Source organism: Pecten maximus, chromosome 18 (genome assembly GCF_902652985.1).
Source record: "Pecten maximus chromosome 18, xPecMax1.1, whole genome shotgun sequence".
NCBI classification, from domain to species: Eukaryota; Metazoa; Mollusca; class Bivalvia; order Pectinida; family Pectinidae; genus Pecten; species Pecten maximus.
The window spans coordinates 10,428,477-10,442,746 of NC_047032.1; the positions used below are offsets into that span (position 1 = coordinate 10,428,477).

Below are 14,270 nucleotides of genomic sequence, written 5' to 3' on the forward strand. Positions count from 1 at the left end.
GAAAAAGGAAAAACATCTATTTTGAAAGCAGACCAGATTTTTTTGTTAGTTAACAATGTACTGTATAAACAAAACAAAAACTAACATCCAGAGCGAAAAATATTTATGAAAACTGGGGAAGGGGCTTAAAATATTCATCATTCATACTCTTAATTCAGCAGCTTAGCATTTTGTGTAGAGGTGCTGGTTGATGATCCAGTTTTAATTCTTGCCATCAATTTTACACATTTTTACAGTTGATGTATACACCATTAGCCGCGGAGATGACGTGACCCTGATGTGACCTACATCTATGTCAAGGAGTGTCGTATCACTGATCCATACAAACGCGACATATTTACACCCAATTATCTCCCCTGGCAGTTGTTACCGCAGTTGCTTACCTGACCTTTCTGACATCAGTTAAGTAGAAATGATATATCTAGTTACTATACAAAAGCTGCTTGTCGCCAGTACAAGTGTAAAATTTGAACATTTATTTTCTGTAGTGCATCAGGATGTACAAGGTACACAACCCTGGGACATAGACAAAGTTCAAAGTTAGTGATCAAAGGTCACAAGTCAAAGGTCACATGCATGATTTTGAATTATTATAGCGGAGTTTGTGCAATAACTTCCATTGATTACTATTTTATGACATCAGACAAGATTACCAGCTGAATATCGTTACGTCAAGGCACCATCTAAGGTCAAGGTCTTTAGCTGAAGTTCATTGCATCAAGGTCATTACAGCTGTAGGTCATTGCATCAAGGTCATTATAGCTGTAGGTCACTGTATCAAGGTCATTATAGCTGTAGGTCACTGTATCAAGGTCATTATAGCTGTAGGTCATTGTATCAAGGTCATTACATCTGTAGGTCACTGTATCAAGGTCATATATCAAAGTAACAGCATTGTTATTTTGTTTCTTTGTTTACTTGCAAAGTTCTTGTTAGTCTTTTAGGTACAAAATATTTAATATCAAATTGAAAAATAGTTTTTCCTACTTGACTGAGTGCTGTATAATAGTGGGTTAGACATGCTCATACATAATTAGAAAGTTGTACATAGACCCAGCCACATCACTGGCTTCAACTAGACATAACTAATCACCTTAATATTATTGAAGAGATAATTGTTTCTTTTAAATGTCAAAACCATCACAGAAAATTCACTTTCCCCTTTAAGATTTTTATCTCACAATATGTTAAGTTTTCTGATAAGATACTAATTTTTATGATAGTTTAAAATCCATTTCCCTCTTAAGACTGATAGCTACTAACCATATCTACATGTGCTTTTAATTTTATGTTTACTTCATAACACAACTATTTAAAAAAAATGCAGCATTATGGGATTTATTTTTTTAACATCCGACCCAAGTACGAAGATAAGATCTAGAGGGAGAATTGTTTTCATACAATGACAACCTTTAATTGTTTAATGAGAAATTCTTCTCCATCAACAATGGTTCCAAAAATTAAAAGGGATTCATCATTATGTAGAAAAATATCTAATTGCCTAAATTTCTTCGTGCTTTGATAAGTATTTACATGAATATTTTTTCACGTACATTCCTTTTCAAGGCAAATTATGGTACAAGCTATATCAATTTTGCAGCCCTTGATCGACCTTAGAAGTTGGAATTTATAGGACGTTTAAACAATTCTAAACCAAACCAAACAATTATTTACATGGAGCAGTCAAATGATTATCATTCCTTCCAAATAACACCAGTATCCTTCAAAACAGAAACGGTACCATTGTAAGCTATCTTGGAATTTTTTATCATTAAAAACGAAAAAAAAAAAAAATGTATTTGTTCACTTGAAAATTTCAAAAAATTGTTTTTCAGGGAAAAAAACCCATAAAGAAATTTTTTTTCTTAATTTTCATACCTGACAAATCTATTTTTTCAGACAGGAAACATTACATAAGACAAATGTGACTTGGGAATCAAACCTACAGCTCTAATTATCTCCCCTGAAATTTTGGCCTCATGCTAGGCATACCTTTTAGCCTAATTTTACAAAACTTTCGAGAAAATATTCTGTTAATGCCCAGAGTTGAAAACATGTTTGTATTTAGTATTAATATTGCTTATAAAAAGTGGGATGGACTAAAAATTAGATTATTCTAACAAGGGGACAGCTTTTCAGACATGTTGATGAGGTTTTAACAAAGTAACAAAGACGTTTAGTATTGTTATTTAAAGTAAGTGAAAATAACATGTTGAAGGTCTTAACTCAGCTATAGCTATATAGAGACCAAGATATATGGTCAAGGTTTGGAAGATTTACACAATTTCTGACGCAAAAATGTGCAAACTTTTTACACATAATTCCAAAGTATTTGCGGATCAAAGTGAATGGACAAACAGACAGATAGACAAAATAGACAGGACAGACAAACTGACAGATGGACAGTTAGAAAAAAACAGGACAGACAAACAGACAGATGGAGAGTTAGAAAATAGACAGGACAGACAAACGGACAGATGGACAGTTAGAAAATAGACAGGACAGACAAACGGACAGATAGACAGTTAGAAAATAGACAGGACAGACAAATGGACAGATAGAAAATAGACGGGACAGACAAACGGACAGATGGACAGTTAGAAAATAGACAGGACAGACAAATGGACAGATAGAAAATAGACAGGACAGACAGACGGACAGTTAGAAAATAGACAGGACAGACAAACGGACAGATTGACAGTACACAGAAAATAGACAGGACAGACAAACGGACAGGTGGACAGTTAGAAAATAGACAGGACACACAAATGGACAGATAGAAAATAGACAGGACAGACAAACGGACAGATGGACAGTTAGAAAATAGACAGGACAGACAAACGGACAGATGGACAGTTAGAAAATAGACAGGACAGACAAACGGACACATAGAAAATAGACAGGACAGACAGACGGACAGTTAGAAAATAGACAGGACAGACAAACGGACAGATTGACAGTACACAGAAAATAGACAGGACAGACAAACGGACAGGTGGACAGTTAGAAAATAGACAGGACAGACAAATGGACAGATAGAAAATAGACAGGACACACAAACGGACAGATGGACAGTTAGAAAATAGACAGGACAGACAAACGGACAGATGGACAGTTAGAAAATAGACAGGACAGACAAACAGACACATAGAAAATAGACAGGACAGACAGACGGACATTTAGAAAATAGACAGGACAGACAAACGGACAGATTGACAGTACACAGAAAATAGACATGACAGATGCATGGACAGACAGAGCAACAGACAGAATGATCAATGTTCAGACAAATACAGATTCAGTTGACAGGATACGACACACTGCTGGAGGCACACTTGTTAATTCATAAAGGATGAGAAAGACATTCGTAATAACAGAGAATGAAAATTGGTATTACAGAAATACCCCAGATATATGGTGAACTAAGGACACAATGTTTAATGTTTATTTATCATACTAATATTGAGACAGGCGGTAGTGCAACACTACACCAGTTTACCCTGACAGAGCACTGACTCCATGCCAACGATGTAACAACGTGTAAATACTTTTGGAGGATCGACAATCTCCTAAGATAGATAAATATCTATGTAATTTTAGTATGATGAAAATCGTTTTGAAAGTCATTTAGCTAACGAGTCTCATCTTTTCATCTAATACCCGGTAATGAATATGCCATCAAATGTAGTCTCATTGTTTCACTGACTATATACCTATATAATTACTAGAAAAAGACATCAAATATTTGTCTTAAAAACATCGTAAACGAATGTCTCCATTTTATCAGCAGACGACATCAAGTTTACTTGGCGACCCCAGGAGGACATTCCTTTTCTTATTTATTAACAAATTTATGAAGATGTGATAAAAGTTTTTTTGCGCATTCTTGTTCATATTATCTGGCAAAATTACGACTATAAGACAGAATTTCAATCAATTTCTACTAATAGATTCACCAGAGATAAATGGTAAATGGCAAAAAAAAAAAAAAAAAATTAGGCGACTTCAAATAAGATGATGAAAATAGGTCTGTTCAATAATTGTTTTGGAGGGTTTGGAACAGTTCTGTGATGTATAATCAAAGTTTTGTTTATCACAGAGTTCATCACATACACAAAAATCATCACTGCCCTGCCCCCTGGTCTACCAAACATAAATACCATTGTTGCTCCCCCTCTTCCTTCCCCTGGTCCACCCCTAACATCACCGCCCTGCCCCCCCAGTCTACCAAACCCAAACATACTATTGTTGCCCCCCCCCCCCCCCCCCAACCATTTCTTTGCTGGGTTTACTCCCCTGTGAAAAGCTAAGGTCATACCGAGGTAGAATCTGCCTGTAGTAGCTGGTGGCTACCTCAAATGAACAACATACAGGAGGTCTGTTGCAGGCCAGCCAAAGCAGCACAGGACAGACTGTATGATCTTGAAACACAAACAGACCCAGGCAGGGATATTTTGAGGGACAAAAACGTTCTTCCTCTAAATGCAAATCCTGTACACAATCTCAAAATCAGTGTATTATGCATTCAATAACAATTTTCTAAATTCATGTTTATTTATCAACTTACAAATTAAATTCCTTAGAAACTACAAACATATTTTGATCCGGTAAACACTTCAAAACGCCACATGGAAGATGAAAATTTGTAATGTTATGTTAACTGATTTAGAGTACACAAATCCAATCTAGCCTTCTTAATTCAAACGGAATACTTTTTAGGTTATCTGAGATTGAGGCTGATAAAATGTTGATTAAATTCTCTTTGAATCTAGTCATGTTTTATAATCAAATGTTGATGTTCAATTGAGCTCCAAAATTCTCTTCTAACCATAAAACATCATATTTTATATAAGAAAAGTAATTAAGGCATATATTTATCTGTATAATATCTAAACTGTAATAAAGAAATATGTTTGAATCTGTAAATAATCCAAACTTCGTGTCGGAAGGAAACTGACCAATCTAATACTACAATATAAACTCTCAAGTGATTGATGGATCACATTGATATCTTATATAACATAGAACCTTAACAGATGTAGGACTGCATCTGGTACAAATGTAAATAAATCTTTGATGGTATTAAGTGGAGATGTTTAAAGACTTGTTAACTTAATATCCTATCTACTTTATGCAGGCACACTGGAGTTATGGTACCTAAATTGGTTAACATATATGTTGTCATTTTCATTTTTGTGAATGTGATGCATGGCAGTTTTTTGTTGGATGTATCGCCCATGAACAGCTAGGGTCATTTTGGGGCGGGGTCTCCTTGTAGTAGATGGTGACCACCTCACTGAATAACATACGGGAGGTCTGTCGTATACAGTCCTGAGAAATTAGGGTTAAATGTCTTGCCCAAGAACACAATCGCGACAGTACAGACTGGTCCGTTCTCAGCTTCCGGAGAAAAACAAATACCATAGATTGTGAGTGTCAAACCACGCACCTCGGATACCACGCACCTCGGATCTTCACCTGAGGTTACGTAATCAAACGCTCTAACTGACTGAGTTATCACCGCCCCTGGGATGCCTGTCATAATATAAAACGGTAAGAAAAGACTGATAGCATTAAAGACTTAACAAATTCTAGATAGGAATGAAATTGTTAAAATCTTCCATGAAAGAAATGCACCAGAACAAGAACCCTGAACAGCCCACCAACTGTACTTTAATAATTGATTTATAATAAGTCAAATGCAAGTCTAAAGTGAGAGGGTACACCTATCACAGAATTACAACAGTCCAATATGGACAAGGAAGAAATATTGACAACTGATCCTATTGTATAATATTTTATTTTTCAACAGTTGCTCAAGATCACCGTAAACACAATAGTAAAGGTATATATAGTCTTGCCTACATTAAAGTAATTGTTGGTATTTTATTTACACTCTTATTCTCATATATAAGACCTAACAACAACCAGAATATATAGCTATAAATGCCATTATTATCTTCAAATCCAAACTCAAACAATGCCCTTTTTCAAACATTCTTGAATGTTTTCGCTATAGAGAATGGCTGACTATTGTACAGACATTGGGCTGTGGCTCCCCCGATCACAACAGTTTATCAGGAACTCCATACATCGCTAGATCCATCAACTTTTTAACTTCACAGTGAAAATTTGCTAATTTGTCAGAATACTTCTGGCCTGGTCTTTCAAAATGTCTTTGAGAAGTGGCGTTTTGTAGAGTGTCTGTCAGTGGTGGTGATGGTAAACATCTTAACACCTGGCCGAGCCTCCTACACGTTAAAACTCCAACAAATCACGCAATGATTCTACACTTATAGTTGAATTTTCATCTTCTGTACATTTTTCAGACAAACAAAAATGGTTGAAAATGACAATTATTAGGTGTTAAATCTCAATTAGTATCCACATTAGAGGTTTCCTTCTCAATTTAAATAATTCAAAGCGCCAGCGAAATTCTTCCCAAACCCATAAAACAAGTGAAATTCTTTGAAAGAGAAATTCCCGATACTCAAATACAGTCCAGTAATAGCAAGTTATCTCATAAGTTACATTTTGTGGGAACATGTTCAAACCATTATGCTTACAAATGTTTTTGATACAACTGAAATACAATGTTAATCTTATGTTGTTTTTTTTATGTATAGTCTTCATAGTCCTAATGGGCCTGTATTTCACATCTGTTCTCATTTGTTATTTCGACAGAAGTTGCAAATGTTTCTGAAAATATTAGACCATGTAACCAAACAGAGACCAATCAGAGACCAATCAGAGACCAAACAAAGACCAAACAGAGACCAAACAGCGACCAATCAGAGACCAATCAGAGACCAATCAGAGACCAATCAGAAACCAAACAGAGACCAATCAGAGACCAATCAGAGACCAATCAGGGAGCAATCAGAGACCAATCAGAGACAAATCAGAGACCAATCAGAGACCAATTAGAAACCAAACAGAGACCAAACAGAGACCTATCAAAGACCAATCAGAGACCAAAACAGTCAATTACTTGAATGATAATTTAAGAAAAGAAATGACAACACTTCATTAGCCTTGGCTTCAAATTGAAACATCCTTACAGAATGACCCTGACCTTTTGTCCATTGACCTTGAACAGACCAGTTGTAATCTAGACAGTGTATGGGTCTGTATGTCTCTCCAGACATCATGTTATTGGGACAGAAACAAAACAGTCCCCACCCTCTAATTCATATTTCTGAGGGAAAATAATGCTTGGCTGTTTTTATCATAAAATATAGAAATACATATCACAAATTTCAGTAACTAAGACAAAATATTGGTGACATCTTTTGACAACATTCCAACAAAAGGGTGTGTGTCTCCATTAAAACAAAGTCCCTGAGTTCAATCTTTCATGTTACTTAATCAACCTGAAAACCCTAACAGACTGAAATGGAATCACCCTAGCTTTGATCTTAGGCCAGCCTACATTGCCTGCAGGGGTGCAAGGCTGGTATCTTCGTACAGTCGTTAGTCAGAAGCAGATGGGCTAATTCGGAAGGAAGGTCCAAGAATGGTATCAAAACTGATGTCAAAAGATTGACAGTCTTTGAAATGCTGAAGGTGGATTGGTAACAGGCGGGACTGGGTTTCAGCAGCTACATAATGTAATCATATATCTGGTGGGAGCCATAAGAACCCTCTGTAAGTTGTGTCAAAAGAAAATCTGTTTTACTTTGAAATGAAGATGACAATGAAAACAGGTTGGCCTGGTGTCGAGACATCAAGCTTTACATAATAATGTTTATAAAGGTTATCACAGAATTCTCTGACTTAATCGTTGTCGGAGATACATTTTTTACTTTGAAACCCAACACCAGAATGTGATTATGTTTAGTTCTCATATTGGAGACAGTTAACAATGAATTGACAGGTCTGTGTAATACATGTACTTACACTACCTGACAATTAAAGGGAAACATTTTACGACTCAGTAGTTATGTCATTAACGGAATATACTGATGGTAGGGACAAAGAATGGCTAGGAATTCCCTGTTTTATTGCCTAGGTAAGATAAGTCAAATTACAGAAAGACACTTAAAAAGAAACAATTATAGTCCATTTCAAACAAAAAAAAGTTTGAAACAACAATATTTTGGCAACAACAAAGAAGAAATGGAGCTAACGACCTGAAATAAAGAAGTGTTTTTCATAGTTCCCATAAATTTGTTATAAGTGAAGTTGCCATATAAATTACATTCAATTAGAAAACTGCATTTTTATTTCTTATTCAGAACAAAAACTTTTCAAACAATACACATCTGAAACCAAGGTTCTGAAGTGATACATGTCATTCAAAACAAATATATACATTTTATCTGTATACCGAATTCTACATCTAGGTGAGAAGCTGTCACTAATGAATTAATTTTCAAGGTATCAAATTACAAAAGATAAAATATCAGCTCATTCTTCTCTTTCTTACTCCACACATTTACTAAGACACAACTTTGCCATTGTAGGTTTTGTGGATAATACTATTTTAATTTGGAGAAAAAATTGAGTAATTCAATAAGAGATACCATTAAAGACTGGCGGTAAGACAATCGGTGAAAGGCCAATTTCACAAAACATCATCTTCGCTATAAGCGCTGCCAAATCTTGGAGATACCAGCGATGATCCTAAGAGCAGTTTTCTTTTTTTCCGTAATTTTGGTACAGTGCTACGTACATTCCAAATTTCATCATTAATGCATTTGAAAGTTTTACATTGAAACATTATAAGACAGGAATTTCTTGTTGGTATTTTGACCAATTAGGATCGATCAATGATATAACCCTGATTGGTATTAATTAAGACCAATCAGAATTGAGCTATGAGTAAACCCTTGTTGGTATTTAGACCAATCAGGATCGAGCAATGATATAACCCTGATTGGTATTGAGACCAATCATAATTATTGAGCTATGAGTTAACCCTTATTTAGACCAATCAGGATCAAGCAATGATATAACCCTGATTGGTATTGAGACCAATCATAATTGAGCTATGAGTTAACCCTTATTTAGACCAATCAGGATCAAGCAATGATATAACCCTGGTTGGTATTGAGACCAATCAGAATTGAGCTATGAGTAAACCCTTGTTGGTATTTAGACCAATCAGGATCATCATAGAATTTTGTATTATTCTGTTAACTCTTTCCATACTTTACATTCTTTCCCGATTCCGTACCGTTAGTAGTTATTAGGCTTCACCCCCACCCCACCACCACCACCACAAACAATTTTTGTGTGTTGTTTTTTTCATTAAGGAACACAGTAGATAAGTGTTATTTTCGTACCTTATTGAGAAATATTTCACTAAATTAGATATAGATGTTGCATTCAACACTATAAAGCGTCCTAGACAGTGATATATAAAATTCAAATGTAGCAAGCCGCCGTATTGTCTCAAAAGACTTGAACACACCTTTTAAATGTCACTGAATAAATGTATGTGTTGGGTGCTGTTTTAAACAAATCAACACTTAAATAACATCAGCTTAGCCTGTTGGCAATAGTCGGAAGCTGGGAAGAGAGAGCTTGGAATTATGAAGTCGACAACGGAGAAAGGGAGCACATTTTTATGTCGACTATGGAACAGAAAAAACAGAGTTAAAAGACAGATGAGATTAAGTGATGCTACTTACCTTGGGGTTCCAGGCCACGCCCGTGGTATGGTAGGCCTTTATATAACCTTGAAGATCCTTGAACATAGCATTCCAACTCTTCACCCAGTCAACATGGGTCTGGTCCCTATGGAAACAAGGGGACATAACTGTTAAAATACATTCAAATTAATGCCAAGGTCTGTTAATCATTAATAGGTCAGATAAAGCGAGAGGAATGCAGAATTTTTTATTGCATGACTTTTATTTCTTGGGACAATGTATCATTTGTACAAGCTTGAAGAAGCATTTTGTGACTTAGAGGGTTGGATTGTATGACCTTGACAGGGTTCTCTGTGACCTTGTCAGCATAATTAATTGGCTGTGAAAAATATGTTGTAACCATATTCTTTCACGAAGGACAACAAGGACATCATGTTGAATATCTACCATTACACTGTACTTATAATAACAACATCAATGAAACATCTGGACATTTCTTTTCTTTCCCATTTCTATAATGATCCACATCAACATTTCTAAAATCCCAAACATACATTTAAACACTTGGCTATCAAACCCTCCGATCATCCAACTTAAAATTTTCTCCCTTTTTTTACACATAAAAACCAGGAAATGTGAATGATCTTAACAAATGTAATACATACAATGTGTTCATAATACTTCCTTATGTGTTCTCTTTAACCTGGCCATGTGTTTCGAATCTCTAATGAAATAACTCTCTTGAATAAAAAAGAAAATAACGCTTCCAAGATTTTGTAAGTTGTTTATAGTTATTTCGACGAATCCTTTGTTACGCTTTTAGAAATTTACCTTTATTGAGGTGTAGGGGGGTAATACATTATCAACACAACTTTAAAATGGCAAAAATTATTCGAGATTTCTGTGTAAGAATCGTTATTTTCCGGTTTAATTTTCACATTCGTCAGAGTTAAAATGCTACTTTTGACTTCAGACGTACTCAGGACTCTGGAGGAGATGAATTTTAATGCCGGTCTAGTTACCTATGGAATTACGGAAATAATGCATTGCTAATCAGATCTTCCTGTTGTGACTTTAACGGTTAAGAGTTGTCAGAAATGGACGTATGCCCTCATTACTCCCACAAACCTCAAACTCCCTCTATCATCGACCTTGGGCAGGCCTCGAATTTAACTCTTTATTACTTGCTATTTGCGAGCTGAATTCTGAGATTAGCGAGTAGAAATAATATGCACTTGCTTTTTTCAGTGAGTGCACTCATCGGATACAAAATGTAACTATCATAACAAAATAATAAATAAATGGTGTTCGTGAAAAAATGCAGTTGTTCATCGCAACATTGTAACGTCAAATCTGAAAAAATGTCGGTCGGACTGGTCCTCCTGTGCACATTCACATAAACGTTTGAAACTTACTGGATTAGCCCTAATGTTGCAAGCGTCTGTCAGAGTGGTCTTGTCTTGGCAGAAAATACGCATGTTAGAAAAATTACGTCTTTTTTAAAAGGCAAACTAGTGGCACAAGCGATAGTGATGAAGTGACACCTGGCAAAAATAGTCAAGAATAATGATTCAATCACAAAATACATTTCAATGAAGAAATGAAAAACACGAATTTGTTGTTTAACTGACCAAAAGTTTTGACGCGCATCGCATTATAATGAGGTAAACACGAAGGATTTACGCTGTACGTTCGGTAGCATATGATTGCGCCTATAATTGAGATCGCAACACATTATTCAGGTTAGGTAATAACCTAGATCGGAGGTCGTCATCTGCAGCCAATCTGATTGGCTTGTTTTAATTATCGGAAAGAGATTTCTTCAGAAAATCTATGATTTTTTTTATTTATTTACAATTCAAATGTTCACTATTTGATGTACGTGAACACCAGACATTCTGTAATGGTACGACGAGTTACCTAACCGACAGCGACCCGACTTTGTTCAACAAATCAGCATGCTTTACATGGTACGAAAGATGTTCATAAAAATCAAACAGAAATCAAATGAATAAATAATTACTATCACTTATTAAGTAATGCATGATACCGTTAATAAATTGATTTCAAACGAAAATATGAGGTTAGCTATTACTATGATGTTTATACTACAGTAACATGTACATGTATATTGATATACATCCTTAAATATAAACGAAGGCTTAATAGCAAGTAAAAAATGTATTTTAGCAAGTAGAAATTTTGGACACTTGCTGTTTTTAGCAAGTGACAAAAAATGTTAATTTCGAGGCCTGTTGGGTAAGCTATAGCAATGTCAACCAAGAAATCGTTTGTTTTCAAAACACAAACAACAAGGTAATTAGTCCTAAATATAATTTAATATTGTTACTATAGTTAGTAGTAATGACCGATCCTTGCTCCCCCTAAATCTCCCAAACTCTCCTAAACCTGCAATTATTAAAACTTTCTTAACTTTTTGTTTTTAACCTTGAGGAAGCGTTTTGTGACTTAGAGGGTAGGATTATATGACCTTGACACGGCTGACTCTTTGACCTTGTTAACATAATTAAGTACGTGATATATTAAGATGACATTTGATGAAATTAAAAAAAAAAAAAAAACCTAGAAAATTCTAAATTATCAGACAGAGTTTTATTCCATTTCTGTAGCTATGTATCCAATCTGATTCATGATTCGGACAAAAACTGCTTCCTGACAAATGTAAAATAGATAATCTCAATGTACAATGCTTTCCATGCTAAGCTTTTTACAGTTGTTTTGTTGAAACACGAACCCAGCTGTCATCATCAGCAGTTTTCCTTTCAACTCCAATTCTGAAAGGATCTTGCAACTGTTTGATTCAATTTTAAGGAGAGTGAATAATATATTCTACATAAGCTATCTTTTGTTTTAACTGTAAAAAAGTTAACACTATTTTGTTCTGTGGGAAACAGGTGATAGGTAGTGTACGTGTGTCTCTAGCCTTAACAGGGAGGAAGATACAGGGACATATAGCTATCTTACTGGAGGACCTGGATGATTGGTGGGGGGTGGGGGGTGGGGGGTGGGGGGGGGGGGTTGGGGGTTGTTACAGGGACAGAGCTATTTCCCAGGTAGGGGGATACAGGGACAGAGATATTTCCCTGGTAGGGGATACAGGGACAGAACTATTTCCCTGGTAGGAGATACAGGGACAGAGCTATCTCCATGGTAGGGAGATACAGGGACAGAGCTATTTCTCTGGTAGGGGGATACAGGGACAGAGATATTTCCCTGGTAGGGGATACAGGGACAGAACTATTTCCCTGGTAGGAGATACAGGGACAGAGCTATCTCCATGGTAGGGAGATACAGGGACAGAGCTATTTCTCTGATAGGGGGATACAGGGACAGAGCTATTTCCCTGGTAGGGGGATACAGGGACAGAACTATTTCCCTGGTAGGGGGATACAGGGACAGAGCTATCTCCCTGGTATGGAGATACAGGGACAGAGCTATCTCCCTGGTAGGGGGATACAGGGACAGAACTATTTCCCTGGTAGGGGGATACAGGGACAGAGCTATTTGCCTGGTAGGGGGATACAGGGACAGAGCTATCTCCCTGGTAGGGAGATACAGGGACAGAGCTATTTCCCTGGTAGGGAGATACAGGGACAGAGCTATTTCCCTGGTAGGGAGATACAGGGACAGAGCTATCTCCCTGGTAGGGAGATACAGGGACAGAGCTATCTCCCTGGTAGGAGATACAGGGACAGAACTATCTCCCTGGTAGGAGATACAGGGACAGAGCTATCTCCATGGTAGGGAGATACAGGGACAGAGCTATCTCCCTGGTAGGGGATACAGGGACAGAGCTATCTCCCTGGTAGGGGGATACAGGGACAGAGCTATTTCCCTGGTAGGGAGATACAGGGACAGAGCTATCTCCCTGGTAGGGAGATACAGGGACAGAGCTATCTCCCTGGTAGGAGATACAGGGACAGAGCTATCTCCCTGGTAGGGGATACAGGGACAGAGCTATCTCCCTGGTAGGGGGATACAGGGACAGAGCTATTTCCCTGGTAGGGAGATACAGGGACAGAGCTATCTCCCTGGTAGGGAGATACAGGGACAGAGCTATCTCCCTGGTAGGAGATACAGGGACAGAGTTATTTCCCTGGTAGGGAGATACAGGGACAGAGCTATTTCCCTGGTAGGGGGATACAGGGCAGAGCTAATTCTCTGAAGACTCCCTGTTAGGGGGATACAGGGACAGAGCTAAGGTATCTCTCTGGAGATCCCCAGTAGGGCGATACAGGGCAGGGCTATATCTCTGGGGAGTCCCTGGTAGGGCGATACAGGGCAGGACTATATCTCTGAGGAGTCCCTGTGAGGGGGTTACAGGGCAGGACTATATCTCTGGAGAGTCCCTGTGAGGGTGATACAGGGCAGGACTATATCTCTGAGGAGTCCCTGTGAGGGTGATACAGGGCAGGACTATATCTCTGGAGAGTCCCTGGTAGGGCGATACAGGGCAGGACTATACCTCTGAGGAGTCCCTGTGAGGGCGATACAGGGTTATATTAGGGGATAAGTATCCTGTAGAGGAAAAGGGAATCTCTCGGGGAGATCTGGTACTGGAATGTAAGATCTTAAAATGTATAGGAAGAGCTGTGGGACGATCAGAAAATCACATTGGATAAGTAACTGGAAAGGAATAAAGGGATGGAGGCT

General features: G+C 37.3%; 1 protein-coding gene across 1 annotated transcript in view; it reads right to left on the reverse strand.

Moving 5' to 3' along the window:
• The window catches only part of LOC117316701 (adenylyl cyclase-associated protein 1-like), a 138,946-nt gene that overhangs the window by 53,717 nt on the left and 70,959 nt on the right, over window positions 1-14,270 (reverse strand). The window contains exon 8 of the mRNA XM_033871447.1: window positions 9,636-9,741. Coding sequence (XP_033727338.1) covers window positions 9,636-9,741 — 106 coding nt within the window. The remainder of the gene's footprint in view (window positions 1-9,635; window positions 9,742-14,270) is intronic.